Source organism: Ranitomeya imitator, chromosome 2, assembly GCF_032444005.1.
Source record: "Ranitomeya imitator isolate aRanImi1 chromosome 2, aRanImi1.pri, whole genome shotgun sequence".
Classification (NCBI taxonomy): Eukaryota; Metazoa; Chordata; class Amphibia; order Anura; family Dendrobatidae; genus Ranitomeya; species Ranitomeya imitator.
The window spans coordinates 49,543,551-49,571,142 of record NC_091283.1 but is presented as its reverse complement, the minus strand read 5'-3'; the positions used below and the strand labels follow the sequence as shown (position 1 = coordinate 49,571,142).

Genomic DNA, 27,592 nt, shown 5'->3' with positions numbered 1-27,592 from the left:
CCAATGAATGTCTTTTTTCGGCAACTCCTCAATTCCTGCACCTGTTGTCCTCTTGGCTTGGTTGATGTGGAAGATGTGTTCTACGTCAATCACAGATCGCCGTGAATCTTGCATGCTCTATACTCTGCCATAGTAAAGACAGATCAAAGTCCTGTACTGCACATGTGCTGGCACGACTTCACTTCCGGGTCAATAGGTAACAGCACAAGCACATAGAATCTTGCCCTGCACTTAGTATGGTAGATCATACAGTGCCTGCGTAGACTGGTGCCTCAACTGTGCAGGTACACGATTTATTGTAATCTGGGGATAACACAGGGTGCATCATCCACATCAATGAAACCAGGAGAATGTCAGTTGCAGGGATTGAGGAGGCGCGAAAATGAAGAAAAAAAAAAAAAGACACCCATCGGCTTGGACCACACCCTATGCCAGAAGTATATAAGGTATTTTTTGGCACATGCAGGGGAATTCGAGGCTTAGAAACAGGTCATTGACTGTGGTAACAGTGTAGATAAAGGTGGTGCATTTTGTTTATACTGTGAAAACCTGAAGACTGCTTCCCTTTAATACATCACCTCCTCCATCTTTATTAGGAAGCAGTCAATGAAATCCCGAGGACAATTTGGGTCGAGGGTCACTTTGTGATTTTCCAAAGATTCTGCAATAAAGTCTTTCAGTTTCTCCAGATTTGTAAATATCTTCTGGTGGGGTCCGGGAATAAAGCTGAGGGTCTTGGGAAAGATATTGAGAAGCTGAAAAAAGTGAATGCAATAATTGATCATTTTGGAATCCCTTCTATAGTAGGGCAGGTTCACCAAAGACTTTACTAAGAGTTACGTAAAATGTTAACTTACAATTCCCCAAGTGGAAGACATAAGTGAGATTATTTCTTTTAGTAAAGTAAGAAGGGTCCTAAATTTTACATCTTCATAGTCAAAACGTTCTCCAAACACAACTGAGCAGATAACATTGGAGACAGCCAAGGTCAGCAGATGTGTGGGGTCAAAGGCGGTGCCTGGAAGGACATGTTCAAACCTGTTAAATCAAGTACAGATGTCACCTTTCTCGACTTTGCTCTTGACTCAACATACAGTGTGTAAAGCGAGAAGACTAGCTAAAAAAACTAAAAAAAATGTTTGCTTGTTTTTTAAATCTGGCTATGCCCTATTCTGTTGCTCACATCCTTAGTTTTGCTGATCAGATGTGGTTCTGTAGATCGGACACCCACCGATGGATAGGCGGCAGATTTTCATGTGTAAAATCCACGGTATAATACAGTACCTGCTAAATTAATGACATCTTAAAAATCTCTTCCACAAGTGAAAATATTCCACACGAATAGACATGCTATATGGATTTTAAGATCTGCAATTTATTGTGGTCTTCACTCTTGCAATTGATAAACTGAAACTCTCAAAAACCACAACAAAATCCACATGTTAAACTTGTGGATTTGCTGTGGAAGCAACACATTTAATCCATAGTGTGTGCATATATCAAGGGTTGGTCTCAAGATGTGCATTCAACAGAAAATACTTCACAGCCTCCTTCAGTTCCTTTACACTTGAGTGACAGTTCTGGTGCAGTAGCTTCGTACTTTTGCTAAGCTTCTGCTTACTACTGTGACACATTTACAGTCTTTCTTAGGAGCTTGTTATGAAGTTTCCACTGTTATCATTATATTTGCACATAGATACAGCAGACCCTTAGCACAAACTCGTGGCTCATGTGAGCACTAAAAAGCACAACTCCCCCCAGAAATAGCTAAATGTGTGGACTGATGCGTGTGATTTTTCAGGACTGATAACAGCAGCTCTGGCTCAGGAGTAGACAGGAAGAGGGAGATAAGCAGCTGTCTAAATGGTGTATAGAAATCAATGGACTGGAGAGAGGAGGCTGCAAACTCAAGAGTTAACACCCGAACATGCAATGCAACTACTGCACATTCTCAGCCAGGCTCTGTTGCATGATCTCCTTGGCAAGAAGCTGTAAACTATGTAAGATAAAAGCTCTCACAGCATGAGAATGATAGCAAATATAAAAAGTAAGTAAACTGCAAACTTCTTATTTTCATCCTGTCTAACTATTTCAATTTTATTATATGAAAATGCATCTTTAATGTTCCAGGCAAAGATAAAATATGTAATAAACCATGGGATATACAGTGCTTTATTTATATTAATACATACAATTATAGCATAATTCTTCATTGCAAAACTGAAATAATGTAAGTCAAACTTCAACGCCTCATCGGCACATCTCCTCCTCCACTTTTTTGACTCACCTTCATTCTTACCAATCTCTTCCGTTAAGTATCGCGCTTCTTCTTGTATACGTTCTTCAATGCTCCTTTTCCCCATTCCAAAATTTCTCAGGGTAGAAAGAGAAAACCTGCGTAACTGTTTCCATCTTTCACCATTGGTCAATATCACTCCTATGGTTAGAAGACAATAAACAGACTATACTTCTCAATATTAAGTAACCGCTACAACCATTTAGGGTTGCAACTATTTTGGCATGTTCAATGTTTGTCGGCTTGAGTACAACATTTTGGTGCATATTTTTGGCACAAATTAAGCCAAACCAATACGTGATGTTTACTTAGACTAGACAATTTGAAGCAGCGCTAAATTGATCAAACAGCCTAAACCACTGTGATACATCTGGTGCATTTTAAGACTATCTAGTCCATTGGGAATATTATATTAAGACAATTTTTATGGTGGATCTGAACCTATAGCTCAGTGGAGTAAGGTGCAAAAACTTAAGTTTGGAGCATATTTTGATCAGTTTGCGCACCAGAAATTGAAATCTATGGTAGTTATAGGTTTCAGCTACAATGTACATCATTTTTCTGATAGATTAGTTGAAACGTTTAAAAAAAAAAAAAAAACAACAACAGCTCATCATTCGTAACAGCAGAGTTCCTTCTATGCAAGGAAGCCCCATGGTAGCTGGATAACAGGGTTTAAGGGGGAACATTTCACTTTATGGAGACTGCCGGGCTGGTGTAAGGAGACTTTTAGGCCTTGCAATGCTCCTCTGAGAATTTAAATAGACTCCTCTGAATGAATATAAAAATATATTTATATTTTTTCTGCTACTTTTATACACACTCATGCACCGAATTGCCTGAGCGCAATCTAACTGAGAGCTGAAAGTTTTCTTTTTCATTCAAGCTTCTTTTTTTTTTTTAAATTAAGCCACAATAGTGTGTAGTATTTAGCCAAGGGCCATTTGTCGCTATGTAAGATGTCACTCACCATAACCTTTGAAGAGTAGATCTCCAAATTCTGAGGGTCCTCTAAAGCTGAACATATTCCCATTGTCTATCAAAGCTTCTTTCACACAATCATAGCCGATAAGGACCACTGCAGGTGCGCTGGACAGGTAGATGGTGAACACCGGACCATAGGTCTCACTCAGCTGGAAGAGAAAAATATATGTATATATTTTTTAAATATTGAATTTGTCTGCCTACTAGTGATGAGTGAACATACTCTGATATGATGTTGTAATGCCTACTGCCGTGCAGTAGCACACAACCTCCACCAGGGGGTGCGGGTGAAGGAAAAAAGGTATACTCACAGTGAAATCAAAGAGCAGCAGGCAGGAGCCACTAGATGGTGAAAGAGTAGTCAGACAAAGCCGGGTCAGCAACAGAGAGGGAATGAAGTACCAGAGGTCACAGCAATACATGTGGTCAGAAACAAGCCAAACGGGAGCAGGAAAACCAGAATCGCAAGACAGTCAAACAGGCCAGAGAACAAGCCGGGTCAAATACCAAGGGTTCACAATACGGAGAGAGAGTACAACAATGAGCAAAGTAACAGGGGAACACAGGAACCGGACCTAGATAAATGGGCAGAGGAGAAATCTAGGTAAAACGGGGTGAGCTGCTCAAGCCAGGTACAGGAACTATAGCTGATGCTGCTTGCAGGTAACAACGGACTGAAATAGCGAGACAGATCCCAAAACAAGGCAAGGAAGATTAACCCCTGCATGACCATCCCGGGGAGAGAATAATTAGAAACAAACCCCAGATTGGATCATTACAGATGTTATCTAAGCATGCTCATGCACTAACTGAGTGCCTTCGGCGTGTTGGAAAAATATGTTCGCGTTCCCACAGCTGTTTGACAGCCCCAATACATGCAGCCGCGGGGTACCCGTACATATTATTCCAGCACCCCAAAGACACTTGGTCAGGTTCCGGCCTAGATACTGTGCCTATTATGCAAATGACACTCTGATCAAATTCTGATTAGCGTTTGAGCAAAATGTGATCTGATTTTCTCCGATGAGGAAAAGGTGGTTAAAAAAATCTCTCCATTGTGCCAGTGCACAGAAATAAGACTCCACTCAGATGTTATCCGAGTGCAGTCTGATTTTTTTTCCACACACTCATTGATTGACATGGCTGAGTGCGATCCAAATATCAGATCAAACTGTTGGATCAGAGGCTGTCCAATGAAAAGGAATCGGACATGTGCAAGGATCCAAAGACTAACATTGCTCAGAGTGAAATATGATGTTTTGTCAGATCGCACTCGGACCAAAAATATGGTCATCTACAGGAAATCTAAAGAGAATTTAACAGCTAATAAATGCTGCTCGTGGTTTGGGCACCATGTATCAGGCACTGGTTGTATGTTTGACTTTGAAACACTGCGATGATTCAGAAAAAAAGTATACTTTGAAATTGCTGGTGACTAGTGTTGAGCAATACCTTCCGATATTTGAAAGTATCGGTATCGGATTGTATCGGCCGATATCCGAAAAATATCGGATATCGCCGATACGGATACCCGATACCAATACAAGTCAATGGGACACAAATATCGGAAGGTATCCTCGATGGTTCCCAGGGTCTGAAGGAGATGAAACTCTCCTTCAGGCCCTGGGATCCATATTCATGTAAAAAATATAGAATAAAAATAAAAAATATGGATTACTCACCCCTCCGGCGGACCCTGGACCTTAGCGGTGTAACCGGCAGCCTCCGTTCCTAAGAATGCAGGGTGAAGGACCTTCGATGACGTCGCGGCTTGTGATTGGTCACGTGACCGCTCATGTGACCAATCACAAGCTGCGACATCATCGCAGGTCCTTTACTCGCTCATTCTTAGGAACAGAGGCTGCCGGTTGCAGCGGTTACTACCAGGGCGCGTCCGAGGGTGAGTATATTAATATTTTTTATTCTTTATTTTAGACATGAGAATTCATCCCGATACCGATTCCCAATATCGCAAAAATATCGGAACTCGGTATCGGAATTCCGATACTGCAAACATCGGCCGATACCCGATACTTGCGGTATCGGAATGCTCAACACTACTGGTGACCAAGCTGCACGGGACAGAAGACTAGCCAAAAAGACAGGTTCCTGGCCCCGTTTCCCTGCCCATTCACCTGGAGTGACAGGTGTGTCCCCATTTCCATGTATAGGGAGAGACCTGCCGGTCACTGGCAACATGCTTGGAGAAGCCGCCTTGGACCGGCCTGTCGGACTAGTCTCTTGTCCCTTGCATCTTGGTCCTAGCGGCTTTTAAAGTATGTTTTTCTTAGAAATGCCGCAGTATTTCATTATCAAATATACCTAGCTGAGATCATAAATCCAGTGCCTGATACCTGCTACCTGTGGATCGGGAAGCAGGTATCAGCTGTCAGGTTCACTTTAAATGCACTAACATACTGTATGTTAGGAAAGGTTTACACATATATGTGGCTATGAAAATGACATGTATTAAGTTTATTCTATGTATATATTTACTTAAAATGCCATATCTGAAAAGAGTAAATGATTGATTATTTTGATTTCCAGGAGGAGTTCCAGAAGAACACCCCAATGCAGAGTGCTCAGATATGATACTGAAGAACAGGCGTTATATAGGGAATAAAAAAGGGAAATTTGACTTGGACTAAATGCATTATGTATATTTTTTTGTATTAAGAAAAGGTATACAATTTTTCACTGCATATAGTGGGGAAAATAAGCATTTGATACACTGAAGTTTTTCCACCTACAAAGAATAGGTAATTTTTATCTAAGGTACACGTCAACTGTGAGACAGAATCTAAAAATAAAAACCAGAAAATCACATTGTATGATTTTTATATGAATTATTTATTTATAATTCATATTTTTGTGTAATAAAAAGTAATGAGACCTCTGAAGAACTAGTGCAGGATGTGCCATTAATGAGGAGAGACTGCCATCTGCTGTCAATCAGGTGGAACCAATGTGTGCTGGAAGATTTGCAGGGGGAATGACCTTGTGTGCTGGATCGGATCAGGTGACCCTCAGGAAGGACTTCGCTGATAAAAAAAAGCCCTGCACGCCCAACCATGAGGAGATTTGGCGCCATGGAAGAGTGCAGGGCAGACGTGCTCCAGAGACACCACTAAGACACCACTGAGGCCTATCACGCTGAAGTTTGAGGTGCCCAGGTGCCGGTCACCACCTGGCAAGGTCTGGAACCCCCAGAAGATATTCTCAAGTACAGCTTACACTGGTCAGAGCCGGAATCTATGCCCTGCGCTAGTCAAGCATCTAAGGCCCGACTACGCCTGTCAAAAGCTGAGGCCCATTCCTCTCTGCCCTGAGCCTGAGAGATTTCTGCCGATGGGAGAGGCGGGCCTGCTATTGTGGAGGAACAGTGCGAGTGAGAAGGGCCGTAACTTCCAGCTATCACCTATGGCACTGGAGGTCGACTGGGATTAGGAGTGCAGGTTTTGAGGGGGACGATTGGTGCATGGGAGGCTCAATGGGCTTTAATAGACCATGTCAGAAAAAGACTTATGGCCTACCGGGAAAACCGAGTGAACCCCGCTAGGGCCAGAGCTTTGAGTGAGAACTCAGGTTGTGACTCCCAAGACTGAGCGCACCACCTTTGTGAAAAGGACACTAACGTTAAGTAGTGAAAGACTTTCTTGTTTGTTCTAAACCTGTTCTTATTCTTTGTACTGTTAAATCTTTCTACGTGTATGTGCACATGTTCAGTTTTTTTTGCTTTTTTTTGCGATAAAAACTCATTAAAAACGCATACATTATACATTCTATCATTTAGAATGGTACTGTGTAGAAAGAAGCGGCAACACTCACCGGTCCTATGTGGTCTGAGTCTTTATTTAGAAGATTACAACCATCGTATCTTCACGGCGTCGGGATACAAACGAAGGGGGAGGTGAGCAGGATGTGACGACGGCCGTTTCGCGCCGACGATAGCGCTTCCACGGGTACCAGTGGTTTGACTTGTCTCCTGCGTGCACCTCTACCTGGCGGTTGGATCCAAGATAAGTGATACATGCACCGCTAATATCGCCCATGTGTAAGGAACAGCTGTGCGGCGGTTTCGTTCTAGATTGCTATCATTTAGAATGCATTCTGCATTTTTGTGCACATGATGCGTTTTTTTCTGCGAAAAAAACGCATCGCGGTAAAAAAAGCAGCATGTTCATTAATTTTGTGGGGGTTTTTTTGCGTTTTTCCTGCTATTCTATGCATTTGGAAGAAACGCAAGAAAAAACGCATAAAAAAAACGCGCAAAAAACGCGAAAAAAAAAAAACACAAAAAAACCATGCGGATTTCTGGCAGAAATTTCAGGTTTTTGTCAGGAAAATTTCTGCCAGAAATCCTGACGTGTGCACATAGCCTAATTGTTTAAAGTTACTGGTGTATAAAAATAGCATCATATCAACCCCTGCCCGTTTCCACCTTGTGATCTCTGCTCGTTGCATCCAGACACATGCATTACATCTGCTTGGTGTCATTTAAGAGGAAGCTCCATTATTTACTTAGGCTGCCGTCACACTAGCAGTATTTGGTCAGTATTTTACATCAGTATTTGTTGCCAAAACCAGGAGTGGGTGATAAATACAGAAGTGGAGCATATGTTTCTATATTATACTTTTCCTCTAATTGTTCCACTCCTGGTTTTGGCTACAAATACTGATGTAAAATACTGACCAAATACTGATAGTGTGACGGCAGCCTTAGGCAAGTCTCACACGTCCAGATAATTCCGGTACCAGAAAAATCGGTACCGGAATTATCCGTGTCCATGAACTCACGTAGGCCATCTGTGTGGCACACGTGTGCCGACGGTACCACACGCAGCTTGCAGGAGACAGCGCTAGAAATAAGCGCTGTCCCCTGCATCTGGTGCTGAAGCGGCCATTCATATCTTCTCTCCAGCAGCGTTCGCTGGATAGAAGATAAGAAAAATCCTTTTTTTTTTTTTTGTGTTTAAAATAAAGATCCCTGTCCCCTCCCCCCCTCCCACCCCCTGTGCGCCCGCCCGCTGTTATTTAAATACTCACCCGGCTCCCTCGCAGCGTCCTGTCCTCGCCGCACCTTCTCCTGTATGAGCGGTCACGTGGTGCCGCCGATTACAGTGATGAATATGCGGCTCCACCCCTATGGGCTCCCACGAACACTGACATGTCTCCGTGTTTTGCACACGGACACACGGTCCGTGAAAACACGCTGACATGTGCAGAGACACATTGATTTCAATGTGTCTACGTGAGTCAGTGTCTCCGGTACGTGAGGAAACTGTCACCTCACGTACCGGAGCCACTGACATGTGAAACCGGCCTTACAGTGTAGGCAAATCTGTCCTGGTCGCGTGATGGACACTCAGCACGGCTCATTACCTGATATAGATCAGATAGTGGTACTGCAATTGGCTACATTTTTCAGATCCCTTTGATGCCAAATTAACCCCTTAATGCCATATAACAGACCATGTAGGTCATCTCCTTGACTCTGATGCGGGCTCGCGCGCAGAGCTCACATCTTTTCCTGCAGATTTAATCAGCCATCATGTGCATCTAAGGGTATGTTTCCACTGTCAGTAAACACTGCGTGTTGGACACTGCATACATCCGCAGTGGCCAGATGTTACAGCATAGTGGATGGGATTTCATGAAATCCCATCTCCAGTATCTGTGCAGGGACGCCTCCGGCATCCCTGCATATACGCACATGCGGCACGCCTTTCTAGACCACAGCATGTCAATTTATCTTGTGGAGACGCTCCAACTCCGTAAGATAAATGTCACCAGTCCAATGTATTGGACGCAGTGATTCCGCACGGTTCAGTGAACACATGCGGAATCACCTGCGTTCAAAAGCCGGCAGCGCTTTGGATGGAGCAGAGATGTGCTGCGTCCAAAGCGCTGCCGGGTCCTGACCCTGGAAACATAGCCTACCAGCTGCTTGTGGAGGTGGGCCCCGACCAAGGTGGTTGATCTGTTGAACGCCACTGTCAGTCTGTGAAAGCATCATTGACAACATGTCGGCAGTGAGGGGCACGTCATTCTATGTGCCATTAGGCACATCTATGATGTGATTGCGGGCACCGAATGGCTGCCATGATGGATGAGGGTCTGCTGAATACCCATGTGCCTGTCATGACAGTACTCCTGTGAAAGCCAGCCCATGGCTGGTATTCATAGGAGTCCATTATTTTTGCTATATACAGCAATGCTATGACATTGTCTGATCGCTCGTCCTATACATGGCAATCACAGCTTCTAGTTCCCTAAGGGGACTAACAAATACAGTGAAAAGTAAAACAGAAAAAGTTTAAAAAAAATAAATTAAATAGATAAAATACAAAAGTTTATATCAGCCTTTCTTTTTCACCCATTAAAAATTATTTAAAAATAAAAAACACATACAGTGGGGCAAAAAAGTATTTAGTCAGTCAGCAATAGTGCAAGTTCCACCACTTAAAAAGATGAGAGGCGTCTGTAATTTACATCATAGGTAGACCTCAACTATGGGAGACAAACTGAGAAAAAAAAATCCAGAAAATCACATTGTCTGTTTTTTTATCATTTTTTTTGCATATTATGGTGGAAAATAAGTATTTGGTCAGAAACAAACAATCAAGATTTCTGGCTCTCACAGACCTGTAACTTCTTCTTTAAGAGTCTCCTCTTTCCTCCACTCATTACCTGTAGTAATGGCACCTGATTAAACTTGTTATCAGTATAAAAAGACACCTGTGCACACCCTCAAACAGTCTGACTCCAAACTCCACTATGGTGAAGACCAAAGAGCTGTCAAAGGACACCAGAAACAAAATTGTAGCCCTGCACCAGGCTGGGAAGACTGAATCTGCAATAGCCAACCAGCTTGGAGTGAAGAAATCAACAGTGGGAGCAATAATTAGAAAATGGAAGACATACAATACCACTGATAATCTCCCTCTATCTGGGGCTCCACGCAAAATCCCACCCCGTAGGGTCAGAATGATCACAAGAACGGTGAGCAAAAATTCCAGAACCACGCGGGGGGACCTAGTTAATGAACTGCAGAGAGCTGGGACCAATGTAACAAGGCCTACCATAAGTAACACACTATGCCACCATGGACTCAGATCCTGCAGTGCCAGACGTGTCCCACTGCTTAAGCCAGTACATGTCCGGGCCCGTCTGAAGTTTGCTAGAGAGCATTTGGATGATCCAGAGGAGTTTTGGGAGAATGTCCTATGGTCTGATGAAACCAAACTGGAACTGTTTGGTAGAAACACAACTTGACGTGTTTGGAGGAAAAAGAATACTGAGTTGCATCCATCAAACACCATACCTACTGTAAAGCATGGTGGTGGAAACATCATGCTTTGGGGCTGTTTCTCTGCAAAGGGGCCAGGACGACTGATCCGGGTACATGAAAGAATGAATGGGGCCATGTATCGTGAGATTTTGAGTGCAAACCTCCTTCCATCAGCAAGGGCATTGAAGATGAAATGTGGCTGGGTCTTTCAACATGACAATGATCCAAAGCACACCGCCAGGGCAACGAAGGAGTGGCTTGGTAAGAAGCATTTCAAGGTCCTGGAGTGGCCTAGCCAGTCTCCAGATCTCAACCCTATAGAAAACCTTTGGAGGGAGTTGAAAGTCCGTGTTGCCAAGCGAAAAGCCAAAAACATCACTGCTCTAGAGGAGATCTGCATGGAGGAATGGGCCAACATACCAACAACAGTGTGTGGCAACCTTGTGAAGACTTACAGAAAACGTTTGACCTCTGTCATTGCCAACAAAGGATATATTACAAAGTATTGAGATGAAATTTTGTTTCTGACCAAATACTTATTTTCCACCATAATATGCAAATAAAATGTTAAAAAAACAGACAATGTGATTTTCTGGATTTTTTTTTCTCAGTTTGTCTCCCATAGTTGAGGTCTACCTATGATGTAAATTACAGACGCCTCTCATCTTTTTAAGTGGTGGAACTTGCACTATTGCTGACTGACTAAATACTTTTTTGCCCCACTGTATTTGGTATCGCTGCATTTGTAAAAGTCTGAAGTATCAAAATATAAAATAAATTAATCTAATATGTAAACAAGACACTGCTACAACACAAAAAATTGCAATAAGGAAGAAATCAAGAGATCATATCTACCCCTAAATATCAATAAAAGTCATCGGTTCAGAGCGCAAGAAAACAAACAAACCCTCACACAGCTTCATTGCCCGAAGATAGAAAACTTTAGAGCTGTTGGAAAATGGCGACAGAAGCAATTTTTATTATACAAATTCCTGAATTTTTTTAAAATACTTAGAGAAGCCCCAAACCTATGCATGAATAATATCTCTATAATTGTACTGGTGAATCATATTGCCAGGTAATTTTTACCAAAAAATGAACATTTTGTATATAAAAAAAAAAACTAGCAAGAAAACAATTGAGAAATTTCGCTAATTTTTGCCGGTTCGCTACACTTGGAATTTTTTATAGTGCATCACATTATAAAACGAATGGAGTCATTCAAAATTACAATTCATCCCACATAAAACAAACCCTCACACTGGTATATCGTCCAAAAAAAGAAAAATGTTATGGCTCTTGGAATAATGGGAGGAAAAATGAAAGTGTGAAAACGAAAAATCTCCCGATTTGTTAAGGGGTTATAAGAATTTTCAAGAAATTGATCAATTACTAAGGCTAGGTTCACATTGCGTCAAGTACATGGCGTTAAACGGATGCGTTAAACGCATGTACAGAAACGGAGCAAAAATATGAGAAATTCGTCGTCACGGTAACGCTAGCGTTAACGCATGTGATCGCGTTTTTTCATTTTGATGTCCGTTTACGAAGTATCCGTTTGTCTGCGTTTGTCACTGTCAATAAAGTTGTTCTTTTTTTTTTTTTTCCCTTTTGTCATTGTCGGGTGTGGGCACAGACTCATTCTCCATTTTGAAAGCATTGAGTGAACTTCTGCTAGCAAGATGTTTGTGTCTGAGCTCGTCAGATTTCGCTTGATGCGGTTGCGACTTCGGCAGAGAAAGCATAGTTCGCAAAGGAGATATTGGATCCACGAAGTGAATTTCTTGCGGAGTACATATGGTGCCTTTCACACCCTGTATGTGCAGCTTTGGAATCATCCCTACAAATTCCAACGCTATCTACGGATGTCCATTGAGACCTTTGATGTTCTGCTCACACATGTGAAGGATGAGATACATCATCATCGCAGCACTTTTCGTGAAAGCATCAGTGCGGAGCAACGTTTAGTAGTGACTGTGAGGTAATTATACATTTTTTTATCATTCCATTGACAAAGACTAGATCTCGGTATCGTGTTGCCTAACGTTCATTTAGCAATTGTATATTATATTGTAAACTAGCCTTTAGATGATCATTAAAATCCTAATTTTTTTGTTTTTGAATGTCGACAGATATCTGGCTACCGGAGAAACTTTTGTGTCACTGCATTACCAGTTTCGACTTGGGAAGTCAACAATTTGTCAACTGGTTCGGGAAACTTGTGATGCCATTTGGAACAACTTGCAACCACTTGTGCTACCAACACCAACATCAGAAATGTGGCTAGCAATTTCCCAACAGTTCGAGGATGTGGCTAATTTCCCCAATTGTATTGGTGCCGTGGACGGAAAGCACATTCGGATTCAGAAACCTGCGCATAGTGGTTCCCTCTACTATAACTATAAGAAATACTTTTCTATAGTATTGATGGCGATTGCGGATGCCAGGTACCATTTTGTTGCTGTGGATATTGGAGCTTATGGCCGGACTAACGATTCCAGAGTATTCAGAGACTCCAACATGGGCCAATGTTTGTACAGCCAAAGTTTAAACATACCGTCATCACGACCTCTTCCGGGGACCGAAGGCCCAAGTTTGCCCTATGTTTTAGTTGGTGATGAGGCCTTCCAACTAGGACAAAATCTCCTCAAGCCGTACTCAAGCCGTAGTCTAGACTCCAGCAGGCGCATTTTTAATTATCGCTTGAGCCGGGCTAGACGTTATGTGGAGTGTGCCTTTGGGATTTTGACATTAAAATGGCGGATTTTACTAACCTGCATGCAACTGCAACCAGACAATGTGGACCGTGTTGTGAAGGCGTGCATCTGTCTGCATAATTTTGTGGCGAGACATGAACCCCAGTTGGTAGACCCCAATGATTGTGAGTCGAACCTCAGTAGCATTGAATCGACTGCAGTTCGTTCTGCATCACAAATAATGAGGATTCGTGATCAATTTGCACACTACTTCACACATGAAGGCCATGTTCCATGGCAAGACAGACACGTGTGAAAATAATTTAAAGTCTTCCTGATGTGGTGTAAAAATTTAAGTAGTGTAAAAAGTTATGTTGTTTAACCTGATGTCGTCTAAAAAGTTACGTAGTGTAAAAAGTTATGTTGTTTAACCTGATGTCGTGTAAAAAGTTACCTTATGTCGTGTAAAAAGTAAAAGTTAAAGTCATACAAGAATCTGAACTTTGAAACAGTTTACTAAATGTTTTTGTATTTTTCCAACAAACTGTTGGTACACAGGTGTAACATATCATATCCCATAGGGATGAACAAAAAAAAGGAAAATAGAAATTAACAACAAAACCCCCCCCCAAAAAAAAAATTGCACTGCGGTAATTGCACCTGGCTGTGGACAGTGAACTGTACTAAAGACTTTGGTACTGCACGGGAGTATTGTCTGCCCAACTATATGATGGACTGCTACATTGTCTTTGAGGTTCCACGCTCGTTTCACCCCGGCCTCTATATTGAGGGTTGTAGGGCGGCATGTCCAGTCTTCTTCTTCCCGATGGAGCGGGTTCCTCGGTGCCCACAAATTCCTCTACAAGCTCGTTAAGTCTTTGTCGAAACATAAGGTATCTATGTGCCGGGATATTTTGTACAACAGGCACATAGGATAATAAAAGTAGCTTCAACTCATTAGCAGAGTAGACCGACTCGCGTGCTTGCAGCTCGGTAATTTCTCGTCTCAGGTCTTTGAGCTCACTTCGACACATGTCCTCTACCCGTTGGAGTCCATCCACGATAATTGCATCAGCTTCATCTTTTTGAGATGCTCGCTTGCGTCCACGCTGTGATTGCAACCGGGCACTCACACCTGCAGCAACAGTGTTTCTATCCGCAGATCGTGGCTCGCTGATGCCAGACACATCTTCAGGTTGCGTTGGTTCCACTGAAGAAGGCTCAAGTTCCTCTGCTGGTCTAGGAGCAGCGGTACTGCATATCGTGCTGTAACCCAAAAACAAAAATTAATTATTTTCCTTTAAACAATGTAGTCTCGCACACAGACCTTTTTGTACTTACGAGCGCTGAGACACTGTTTTCTGAAGAAAGAGCAGTTGGTCATAATGCACATACGGTGTCACCCGTTTGCCACTTGATCCGCTTGGTGCATTCTGACTGTTCCGGTAGTCACGGACAAAACGATCGCGGATGGACTTCCAACGGTTATGGACAGCATCGGCTTTAAATTAAAAAAAAAAAAATATATAAAAATAGTAGATAGATTGTTTTAAGATATAGGAAAAATTGTTCATAGTTTGCTACGATAGTTGATATATAAATAGTAGATAGATAGTTGTTAGATAAGAAATAGTGTAGAAATAGTGTATAGATAGATAGATATATAGTGTACAGATAGTTGATAATTGAGAGATAGACAACAAGTGGATAGGTTGATAGGATAGAAATTTTTTTTTTTTAAACATTTTCCGATGTTACGTCACCAATATTTACCAATTTTTTTCTTTGAGGTTGTCGACTTCTCCATGTATCGGGGATCAAAGTGACAGATTATTTGATCCCACAACTTCCGGTTCTTCACGATGTCATGGTGGGAGCTGTCGCTCTGGTCCCATATGGAGGGGTTGGCTTCCACAAGGTTAATAAGTGTCTCATTGTGGATAGTCAATGGCTCTTCGTCAACGACAATCCTTTTTTTTTTAGTCGCTGACTTGGACTATGTAAACACAAAACGTTATGTTGATAGTGTCAATTTCACTGGATGGCCATATTCATATATACAGAGATAGATAGATACATAGATATAGCGATAGATAGATATATAGATAGATAGATAGATGTAGATGGATATAGATTGATAGATAGATACATAGATATTGATAGATAGATAGATAGATAGATAGATGATAGATAGATGATAGATAATAGATAGATAGATAGATAGATAGATAGATGATAGATAGATAGATACATAGATATAGATAGATAGATATAGATAGATATAGATAGATAGATACATAGATATAGCAATAGATAGATATATAGATAGATAGATACATAGATATAGATAGATTGATAGATAGATAGATATAGATAGATAGATAGATATAGATAGATAGATACATAGATATAGATAGATTGATAGATAGATAGATATAGATAGATAGATAGATATAGATAGATAGATACATAGATATTGATAGATAGATACATAGATATAGATAGACAAATAAATGGAGCGATAGATAGTTGATAGATAGTTTATAGATATAGTAGATAGAAAGTGAATAGATAGATTGTTGGTAAATATTGGATAGAATATTTCTATTTTATATTTACCACTGGCAGTTGTGGCGACGACAGACGGCTAGGGACCTTTTTTCTTTTTTGTCCTCTGTGTGCCACAACCTATTGTGTATGTAAAATGTAAAAAAAAATATTTTAACATTAAATAATGTTAACATTCATTGGATCAATAAATTTATGCCTGAAAAATTCAACATGTGTGCTATGTACCTTTGTTGTTTTTGCGTGTTTTTTGGGGGAGGTCTAGCAGCCTCGGGCTCAGAAGACTCCTATTCACAATGAAACAATAAACAGGATTGTTATGCCTAGCTCAATACAATGGAGTTTCACACAACATGGTTTTTTAAAGTGCAAGCCTACCGACTCAGAAGAAAAAAATCGCAGACACGTTGCTGCTGCTGCTGCTGACATCTGTATCCGACATCTGCGTGCAACAAAACAATACATTTTTAGTACACACACATCCGACAGACATTACAGACTCCCATGATGTATACTGAGATATATATATATAGATGTACTTACATTTTACAAGAGCTACGGCACAACACTCTGTCACGTGCAGGAGACTTTGTGTGAGTGGGATATTAATGGCCGAAATCACATTTCCTGTCACATGACCACATGTGACCACCCTCAAACGCTATTAAAACGTGTGGTCCTATTTGGAAATTTTTCATGATTTGCGTCTGACTGCGTTTGCCATAGCCTTCTGTGGCAGAATGAACGCTTCCGTTAGTAGTGCGTTAGCTCGGCCGGACCCGAGAATGCTGCAAGCCGCGTTGAAGGTCCGTCAGAAAAAAAACGTTATGTGACAAACGCATACCAATTTAGGGATGCGTCACGATGCATTAGACAATGCAAGTCTATGGGCGCGTTAGTATGTGCGTTACATTGCGTTTTTACTACTTAAAAACGAGTCCGTTAGACGGACACACCTAGCGCAATGTGAACCCAGCCTTACTTGTACAGTCATTGTAGTAGAGTTTTTGTAAGGTCAGGGTCATATGGTCATATTCTCCACATCTGAGGAAAATGGTCCAATTATGCTAATCACATTTTGATTAGAGTGCGATCCAATTTTCTCAAATTCGAATGCAAATTGTACATAGTGATTTTTTTTTCTCAGACCGAGGGAGAAAAATAGAAAAATTGGATATTCGCACGGACCCATGGAATAACACAAGGACTAGTCACGAGCGAATGTGTTATCCGAGCATGCTCGGGTACTAACCGAGTGCTCGAAAATTATCCTCTTGGCCACATATTTTGCGGCTGTTTCTTAGGCAAGGCGTGGGGACTCGAGCATATTTTTTCGAGCACGTCGAAGAGACTCGGCTAGCACCCAAGCATGTTCCTCTTCACTAATGATGATGTGTGCTATCCCTTAAAAACCACGGATAGCACTCGGCCGAGTTATACCGTCGTCTGCACAAGTCCCAACTCACCTTCATCAGAGACTGTGGCATTTCCTTAGTGCTCACATGCAGCAAGGTGCCCAGTAAGGGCAGCGGCGGTGGTCCGGGGGGCATATTTTTCCGCTTAAGATTTCTCCTCCATGCGAAGAAATACAGGACGAGGCTGAGCAAGACGGCGAACAGGAGAGTCCCGGATACTCCCAGCTCCATTGTAGCCTGTAATCTGAGCACAGGGAGAGGCACTTATATACAGTATTACAGACAATGTATACAGGAGCGCATTATGCAATCTGCGACCTTTAAACTTTCCTGTCCACTGTTCAAGATTTACACGAGGATATCCGCAGACGAGAGATTTACACTGCTCCTTTAAAGGACATGGAATAGTAATCTGTATGTAGCCGAGTCATATGCTTGGCTTATAATATTATAAGCTCATCGGAGTAATAAAATGAAGGGTATGTCAAGAGCTCTGATAGGATTTCTCTTCTAAAAGAATAAAAACTGGGCCCTATTCATTAATTGAGATTTTTCTTAACTCATTTTTCTATCGTCTTCTGATATTTCCTGACTTTTTTTTTTCAGCACCAATTTGATCAAAATAGTTTTGATGCAACATTTTTATTTTTTTCTCCTAACTTGTGTTGCACGTTCCACTAAATGTCTGAAAATGTGCACCAAGTCTAGGGAGGAACTGGAGAAAGTTTCAAAGGCCGGGGTCACGCATGCGAGTGCAATGCGAGAAACTCACGCAAGTCTCTCGCCTCAATACCCGGCACTGCCGCCGGCACTCGGGGTCGGAGCGTTCAGCTGTGTAGAAATACATGCAGCAGCAAACTCCGGTCATGACTGCCGGCGGCAGCGCCGGGTATTGACGCGAGAGACTTGCGTGAGTTTCTCGCATTGCACTCGCAAGTGTGACCCCGGCCAAATGATGAATCAGGCAAAGAGGTCTGGAAATCTTAAACGCCTCCCTACAGTGGCGAATGTAAAAAAAAAAACAAATGTATAGATGCATAAAAAAGTGGTTATGAAAAAGACAAATCGAAAGACGAACTTGATGCAAACAAAGCAAAAAGGGGCTAAAAAAAAATTGGTGGTCTTACATTACAATCTCTCCAGCCATTTTTTTCTCTGCCAGAAACAAAAGCACTATATTAAAATTACAAAAAGAAAATGCATGAACAAAAGACTGGTTGCACGTTCTAAAATAGGAATCATTATTAGGCTCTGTTCACAACTTGCGTTTTTGCGGTTTTTTATGCCAATTTTCAGCTGCGTCTTCCAATACCGGCAAAGCCTATGAAATTTCAGAAATCTCAAGCACACACATTGGTTTTATTTTCCTGACTGATTTGGAAAGCTGCTGCATTTTTGCAAACTGCAACATGTCACTTATTTTCAGCACTTTTTAATTGTATTCGCTGCGTTTTTTTTCACCCACAGGAAACAATGAGTAAGGCTGGCGTCACACTCAGCGTATGAAAATACGGTCTGTTATTTACGGCCGTAATATGCAGAAAAGTCCCCAAAATAGTGATCCGTATGTCATCCATAGGCAGGGTGTGTCAGCGTATTTTGCGCATGGCATCCTCCGTATGTAATCCGTATGGCATCCGTACTGCGAGATTCTCTATATTCTATATTATATTCTATAATGGATCCATGGGCTCAAATAATCGTAAAAACATACATACTGTATATATATTTCAGAATATTTTCCCAGGCTCAAGTTCATATGAGGACATCCAGCAGAGGGCGCATCACCGCAACTCGAGGTAACTACAGGTCATTCACCTACATTCCATTCATTGGCCGGATTTTTACAGGCAGGGGCAGCTGCATTAGCAGACTTCGGCTTGTAAAATTAGTTAACCCTTTCAGATGGATTTACAGCGTAGGACGAGACTGATCGTCGGAAGGTATGGAATATTGTTGTTTGTTTTGTTTACATTTGTTTTAGGTGACAAGGGTCTTCAGGTGGATTACCAGTATAATAAAATATTACAACAACCTGTGTATTTATTTCATTAAAATACTTTGTAATGATGTGTGTGTGTTTTTTTTAACCATTTCATTCTATTGGATTAATAATGAATAGGTGTCATAATTGACGCCTCTCCATTATTAATCTGGCTTAATGTCACCTTACAATAGCAAGATGACATTAACCCTTCATTACCCCATATCCCTTCGCTACACAGGAATGGGAAGAGAGTGGCAGAGTGCCTTTTCTGGGGTGGCTGGGAGCAGATGTTTTTAGCCAGGGGGGGGGCAATAACCGTGGACCCTCTCTAGGCTATTAATATTTGCCCTCAGTCACTGGCTTTATCAGTCTGGCAGAGAAAATTACGCACTACTAACATCAGTAGTGTGGAATATGCAAACAAATGGGGATATGAGATGGTTTACTGTATGTAAACCAGGTCTCATATCATGTCAGGTTTAGGAAGGAGATAGCAAAAGCCGGTGTTAGGGCTAGCGGAACGCACCAAATAATAAGACAGATAGAGTATGGTGCGTTCGCAGCCCGGGGTCCACCGTGCAGCGTTGGAACCTGCTGCCAAGTAATGACGGACTATATGGCGGTACAAAGTGAATACACACACGGGTTAACCTCACCCTGTGTGAAGGAAGCGTACCCTGTTGCGTCTCAGGACCGCGGTACCGCACCAAAAGCGCAAGCAAGGAGTCTCAAAACTCAATCCCAAGACACAGGATTTGAGTGCATAGAGACCTCATGCGCTCGACACCGCAACTGTGGTGTCAGAGTGACTGAAATAATTATAACAAAGAAGCACGAGAGTGCATGCGGTGTCGCACTGGCGAATGCCACTAACCACCCAGGCTTGGGTCAGGAAAGCGCTGTGAAAGCACACGGCGCAGCACTGGCAGTCACAGCAATTAGAGGCTGTAATGTGTGTAACGTGCTGATGGTTAAGTCGGGCGCTAGGTAGCAATCATCCACCTTCCGCGAGCAGTCATACAGTAGGGAGGGGATTTTAAAGAGCGACTTTCATCCATCGACATCCATCCATCAACACACACACATTATCAAGACTATACTAGCGCATGGCCGTGTGGTTATGCACAGCTTATATAGTTACAGCACGTTCAGGACCTTCCAATAAAGGACCAATGGGAAGCTGCTACCAAAGTTTTGCCCTTTCAGGACCTTCCTGGAGGACCAATGGGATGTGCTGCAGTACCTGAGCATGTGACCCTCGATCTCCAATGGGAGATCTTGCCCTGGGCATGCTCAGAAAGAGAAAAGCAGGACTTAGCCCCAAAAGCATCTGCTCTCCGCTGCCCAACACTGACTTCAATGGCAGAAGCAGGAAAAGCAGCAGTAACTCTTTGTACAGAGTGAGACTGAGCAAGACGCTGGGACCGACGTCTCTGCTGAGCAGACTCCACTGCGGCTGGAGAAGAATGGGGGACCGCAGCAGAGATGGCTCGAGATTCCCCCTGTGCAGAAGCGGGAACTCGACACCTAACATTACCCCCCTCCTAGGGCCCCCCCCTTGGGCCTCGCTACGCTCGAAGGCAGCAATGAGCTATGGGGTCCGAATGTTTTCAGCAGGCTCCCAGGACCTGTCCTCTGGGCCATAACCCTTCCAATCCAACAGATAGAACATTTTGCCACGTACCACCTTGCACCCCAAAATAGCGTTCACCTCGTAATCGTCCATAGACGAACCCGATGTCCCGGCAGATGACTCAGAAAACCGGGACATGTATACGGGTTTCAAGAGGGACACATGAAAGGTGTCGGTGATACCCAAGCGTGGAGGAAGGGCCAGACGGTAGACCATAGGGTTAACCTGTTCAAGGACCTTGAAGGGACCCAAGTAGCGAGGTGCAAACTTAGTGGACTCAACACGCAGCCTGATGTTACGGGCGGAGAGCCACACTAAGTCGCCAGGAGCAAAGGTCGGAGCGGGGCACCGATGAGCATCGGCGGAGGACCTCATTCTCTCCTTGGAGGCCCGAATGGCATCCTGAGTGCGGTCCCAAATGTCCCGTGCCTCCACAGCCCAGTCTGCCACCCTGGAGTCAGCAAAAGACACAGGCATGGGCACAGGAACACGCAGATGCTGGCCGTAATTTAGGAGGAATGGAGTCTGACCGGTGGAGTCGGCTACGGTGTTGTTAAGCGCAAACTCTGCCCACGGTAGCAAGGATGCCCAGTCATCCTGCCTGGCAGAAACAAAAGGTCGTAAATATGTGACCAAGGTCTGGTTGGCCCTCTCTACCAACCCATTCGTCTCGGAATGATATGCCGAAGAGAGATTCAACTCAATACTGAGTAGACGACAAAGCTCTCTCCAGAATCGAGACGCAAACTGGGGACCCCGCTCACTAACAATTTTGTCTGGCATACCATGTAGGCGAAAGATATGTTTGATGAACAAGACAGCCAACGCCCGTGCAGAAGGTAGCCGTGGAAGAGGCACCAAGTGCACCATTTTGGAAAAATGGTCGGTGATCACCCAGATAATGGTGCAGTTACGAGACTTGGGTAAGCCCACCACAAAGTCCATCCCGACCATCTCCCAGGGCCTGTCCGCCACCGGCAGAGGGTAAAGCAAACCAGCTGGCCGTTGCCGAGGGGACTTGTTCTTGGCGCAAGAGACACACGCCCGAACATATTCTGCGACATCACGAGCCATATGCGGCCACCAGTATGTCCTCGCCAGTAACTCAGATGTCCTTTTGGAACCAAAATGTCCACCCACCCTGGACGAGTGTGCCCAAGAGAGAACCTCCGGCCGCAAACTGGATGGTACAAAAGTCTTGCCCGGAGGCATAGACTCCAGCGAAACCAGGGCCACAGTTCTCAAGCTCTCGGTGGGGACAATAAGCCGAGGCTCCTCTTCCTCCTCCGCAGATGACACAACGGAGCGAGAGAGAGCGTCGGCCCAAATGTTCTTCTCCCCAGAAAGAAAATGGAGGGTGAAATGAAACCGGGAGAAGAATAAGGACCATCTGGCCTGGCGAGAATTCAACCGCTGGGCTGTCTGCAGGTACACCAAATTTTTATGGTCTGTGAAGACTTGGAAGGGAAAACGAGCTCCCTCCAAGAGATTTCTCCACTCAGAGAAAGCCAACTTCATGGCTAGCAACTCCCTGTCCCCGATGGAATAATTCCTCTCTGCTGGTGCGAAGGTCTTGGAGAAAAAGAAGCAAGGATGCTTCCGACCTTGAGCATCCTTTTGGAAGAGGACTGCTCCAGCACCAACAGAAGAGGCATCCACCTCCATGATAAATGGCTTATCAACATCGGGGCGATGTAGGATGGGAGCGCTAGCGAAGTGTGACTTTATGGAGTTAAAGGCCTTGGAGACCTCCTCAGACCACAATTTGGGATTTGCCCCCTTCTTGGTGAGGGCAACCAAGGGAGCTACCAAAGTTGAGAAGTGCGGAATGAACTGGCGATAATAATTAATGAACCCCATAGAGCGCTGCACCGCTTTAAGAGAATAGGGTTCCTGCCAGTCCATCACGGCCTGTAGTTTGGCAGGATCCATAGCCAATCCCTGGGCAGAGATGATATAGCCTAGGAAAGGTAAGGACTCCTGCTCGAACATACACTTCTCCAACTTGGCAAAGAGGGAGTTTGCCCGTAGGAGGTCGAAGACTTTGCAAACATCTCTCCGGTGGGAGTCAATATCTGGAGAGTAGATGAGAATATCATCCAGATAGACTACGACCGAGGTGGAAAGCATATCCCGGAAGATGTCGTTCACAAAGTCTTGGAAAACGGCTGGAGCATTACAGAGCCCGAAGGGCATCACCAGATATTCATAGTGCCCATCCCTGGTGTTAAAAGCCGTCTTCCATTCGTCCCCCTCACGGATGCGAATCAGGTTGTAAGCACCCCGCAGATCTAATTTAGTAAATACCCTTGCTCCCCGAAGCCTATCGAAGAGCTCAGATATCAAGGGCAAAGGATACTTATTCTTAACGGTGATGGTGTTAAGACCCCTGTAGTCTATGCATGGACGCAATTCCCCATTCTTCTTCTGCACGAAGAAGAACCCTGCCCCAGCAGGTGACACTGACTTCCTAATGAATCCTATTGCCAGATTTTCCTGGATGTACTGTGACATTGCCTCTGTCTCCGGGAGAGATAACGGATAGACTCAACCCCGGGGAGGCTCAGCACCAGGCAAGAGATCAATAGGACAGTCATAGGGGCGATGGGGCGGAAGGGTCTCCGCCGCCTTTTTGGAGAACACGTCTGCATAAGACCAATACTGCTTGGGGAGAGAGGATAGATCTGCGGGTACCTCTGTAGTAGCAACCTGAACACACTCCCTCTGACACCTACCCCCACAAGATTCGCCCCATCCCAGAATTCTGCCTGAGGACCACTCGATATGAGGAGAGTGGTACCGTAGCCAAGATATTCCCAACAGGACCTCATCAATTCCCTCAGGAATGACGAGCAGAGATATAATCTCCTGATGAGATGGCGACATGGACAGAGTAAAAGGGATGGTCTGGTGTGTTATCTGTGAGGGCAGTGTCGACCCATTCACCACTCGTACCGTTTCTGGTTGAGCTAGCATAACCAGGGGTATTGCGTGACGTTGGGCGAAGGCAGAAGACATAAAATTGCCCTCCGCACCAGAATCCACGCAGAGCTCTACCGAGTGGGAGAATGAGCCTATAATAATTGTCCCCTTAAAGGACAATTTAGAGGCAAACATCGCCGTGTCTAGTGTACCTCCACCTACTACCACTAGACGCTGACGTTTCCTCGACCGCTGAGGACATCTGGTGGCTAGATGTCCTGACTGCTGGCAAACATGACAGACCTTGAGTGCACAAGCGGTCCGGGACTTAGATCCTGCTTGTGACACTTCCATGGCCTCATGTGACTCAGGAACCAGGGCCGGAGATTCCAGAGGTTTGGCGAAGGTAGGAGCCAGCCGAAACCTCTGCCTACACTGGGCTCGCTCTAACCTCCGCTCGTTAAAACGGAGGTCAATTCGAGTGGAGACAGTTATTAACTCCTCCAGTGTGGCAGGAATCTCCCTAGTGGCCAGAGCGTCCTTAACGTGATCAGCCAGGCCCCTCCAAAATATGGGGATAAGTGTTTTATCCGACCAGTCCAGCTCAGAAGCTAAAGTGCGGAATTGGACAGCAAAATGACTGACCAAGGACTCACCCTGAGTTAATGCCAGCAGTTGGAGCGCAGTATCATGGGTGACTTGAGGTCCTAAAAAGACCTGTTTCAGAGTGCTCAGGAACAGCGGAGCACTCTGCACCACATGATCGCCACGCTCCCACAGCGGCGTAGCCCATTCCAACGCCCTGTCCGACAAGAGAGACACTATAAATCCCACTTTAGCCCGCTCTGTGGGAAAACGTGCAGCCAGGAGCTCAAGGTGAATAGAGCACTGACTCACGAATCCCCTACAAAATTTGCTATCACCAGAAAATTTTTCTGGCAGCGGGAGGCGAGATAATGTCGGAACAGGGGTGGCAATGGACAAGGTTGCTTCAGCCACGCTAGCAGCCTGTACAGCAACTGCGGTAACATCCACAGCTGAGGTTGAGCTCTCGAGAGCCGCCAACCTACCCTCCAGCTGCTGGATATACCGCAAGGATTGCCGTTTGTCTGTCATTACTAGCCAGACCCTGGCGCTAGTATAATGTTAGGGCTAGCGGAACGCACCAAATAATAAGACAGATAGAGTATGGTGCGTTCGCAGCCCGGGGTCCACCGTGCAGCGATGGAACCTGCTGCCAAGTAATGGCGGACTATATGGCGGTACAAAGTGAATACACACACGGGTTAACCTCACCCTGTGTGAAGGAAGCGTACCCTGTTGCGTCACAGGACCGCGGTACCGCACCAAAAGCGCAAGCAAGGAATCTTAGAACTCAATCCCAAGACACAGGATTTGAGTGCATAGAGACCTCATGCGCTCGACACTGCAACTGTGGTGTCAGAGTGACTGAAATAATTATAACAAAGAAGCACGAGAGTGCATGCGGTGTCGCACTGGCGAACGCCACTAACCACCCAGGCTTGGGTCAGGAAAGCGCTGTGAAAGCGCACGGCGCAGCACTGGCGGTCACAGCAATTAGAGGCTGTAATGTGTGTAACGTGCTGATGGTTAAGTCGGGCGCTAGGTAGCAATCATCCACCTTCCGCGAGCAGTCATACAGTAGGGAGGGGATTTTAAAGAGCGACTTTCATCCATCGACATACATCCATCAACACACACACATTATCAAGACTATACTAGCGCATGGCCGTGCGGTCATGCGCAGCTTATATAGTTGCAGCACGTTCAGGACCTTCCAATAAAGGACCAATGGGAAGCTGTTACCAAAGTTTTGCCCTTTCAGGACCTTCCTGGAGGACCAATGGGATGTGCTGCAGTACCTGAGCATGTGACCCTCGATCTCCAATGGGAGATCTTGCCCTGGGCATGCTCAGAAAGAGAAAAGCAGGACTTAGCCCCAAAAGCATCTGCACTCCGCTGCCCAACACTGACTTCAATGGCAGAAGCAGGAAAAGCAGCAGTAACTCTTTGTACAAAGTGAGACTGAGCAAGACGCTGGGACCGACGTCTCTGCTGAGCAGACTCCACTGCGGCTGGAGAAGAATGGGAGACCGCAGCGGAGATGGCTCGAGATTTCCCCTGTGCAGAAGCGGGAACTCGACACCTAACAGCCGGCAATTTAATTACCGGCTTTTCTCCTATCTAGCACTGTATCAAATATATATATATATACCCCTATACTATGTGTAGACATTTATTCTATCTATTCTAATAAAACTTGTCAGTGTGATTTTACTGTACACCGCGCTGAATTGCTGGCTTTTCTATAGAACACCGCTGCGTATTTCTCGCAAGTCACACTGCTGGTCCGTGTGTAATCCGTAATTTTCTCGCCCCATAGACTTTCATTGGCGATTTTTTTTTTGCACAATACGGTGACAAACGCAGCATGCTGCGATTTTCTATGTGTGAAAACTGTCACCACACGCACTGGAAACACTGATTTGTGAAGGACATCTATGGCGGTCTGCTTACTATTACTTTTTGATAAGTTTTTGACTCGGCTGGGTACTGCATATTCGCCCCCTATTGATTTGAATAGGGGGTGAAGGTGCCATATCCAGCTGCCACCATAGAGTTGTTGCTGTGCAGCAGCTGAGCAGCTCCGGCCACCGCTGACAAAGAAAACATCTGCTCTGTGGGAATGCCGGGTATCGCAGCCCCCCACAGGTCAGACATTGATGACTTATCATAGAAATCAATGTTAAAGTTCCCCTTTAATGCCTTGTCCTACATTTCCCTCGAGAAGCTGGTTGACATCCTCTATTAGAGCTGCAGCGGTGGCCACATCGGTTGTCATCCAGCTTTCCCAGTTTACAGTTCTAAAACCTTATTCACTTTTCTTCACACCTGTCCAGTTAAATGCTTTCTTTTGTGGTGTTCGCATCGAGTATCTGCGCCGTCAACAATAACTTCACAGCAGAAAACCTTTGCACGCTCTCAATAATGCGTCCTATAAACACTACTGCCCCTATATACACACACACATCACACCCACATTCCAACTCCACCTCCAGTCTGTGAATATTGTGAAAGAGCAAGCAGCTAGTAAAAGGAAAAATAATGGGAAAGCAAATACCCATAAAGGGATCATAAAATCAGACACTTATCTAGGATTTTATCGAGACCCGTCGAACACCGCTCAAGCGTCTAATAGCAGATCACATTTTTGGAGTCAGACAGAAGGATATCCAAAATAATAGTTTGAAAAGAAGAGAGGGTGAATGCTCACCTGGATCTCGATCGCACAGGTGAGGGACTGGAGGAGGAAATGTGTAAAGTTGTCTCCTGCAAGCTGCAGGCCTTGTAGACTATGTCCTCTCTCTTGGGTTGTCCTCCCCCATCTGATCAGGAAGTAGCATGGTATGCTTTACATACACGCAGGGCCATTCTTCTCCGCTATCTAGGAAACCTATCCAGCAAGCTCACTGTGTAGTCAGCAGGGAAACCGTTCCATATGTTGTTCTTCATTGCATTTTTCTTTATTGCATATTGTATGTATTATATTATATATTATATGTATTATATTATTTTCCTCTGAGGTTTTCTTCCCACATTTGTTTTTATGGTGTTGTTTTTTTTGTTGTTTTTACTTCAGTAGTTTTAGATACTTTTTTTTAATTATTTTTGATATCCAGATGCATCTTTTAAGCTTTTATTTTCTAATGTCACACCTAAAGTATGCTTCAGATAAAAATAAATTAGAGACCCTGAAAAAGAAAAAAAAAAAAGCCAAA

At 44.0% G+C, this 27,592-nt stretch overlaps 1 protein-coding gene across 1 annotated transcript in view; it reads right to left on the bottom strand.

The window, feature by feature from the left end:
- The window catches only part of LOC138661777 (cytochrome P450 2G1-like), a 47,597-nt gene extending 20,420 nt beyond the window's left edge, over positions 1 to 27,177 (bottom strand). Inside the window, exons 1-6 of the mRNA XM_069746685.1 lie at positions 27,088 to 27,177; positions 17,302 to 17,494; positions 3,267 to 3,429; positions 2,288 to 2,437; positions 858 to 1,018; positions 579 to 755 (exon numbers count right to left, since the gene is read on the bottom strand). Coding sequence (XP_069602786.1) covers positions 579 to 755; positions 858 to 1,018; positions 2,288 to 2,437; positions 3,267 to 3,429; positions 17,302 to 17,481 — 831 coding nt within the window. The 5' untranslated portion in view covers positions 17,482 to 17,494; positions 27,088 to 27,177. The remainder of the gene's footprint in view (positions 1 to 578; positions 756 to 857; positions 1,019 to 2,287; positions 2,438 to 3,266; positions 3,430 to 17,301; positions 17,495 to 27,087) is intronic.
- Positions 27,178 to 27,592: the final 415 nt, after the last annotated feature.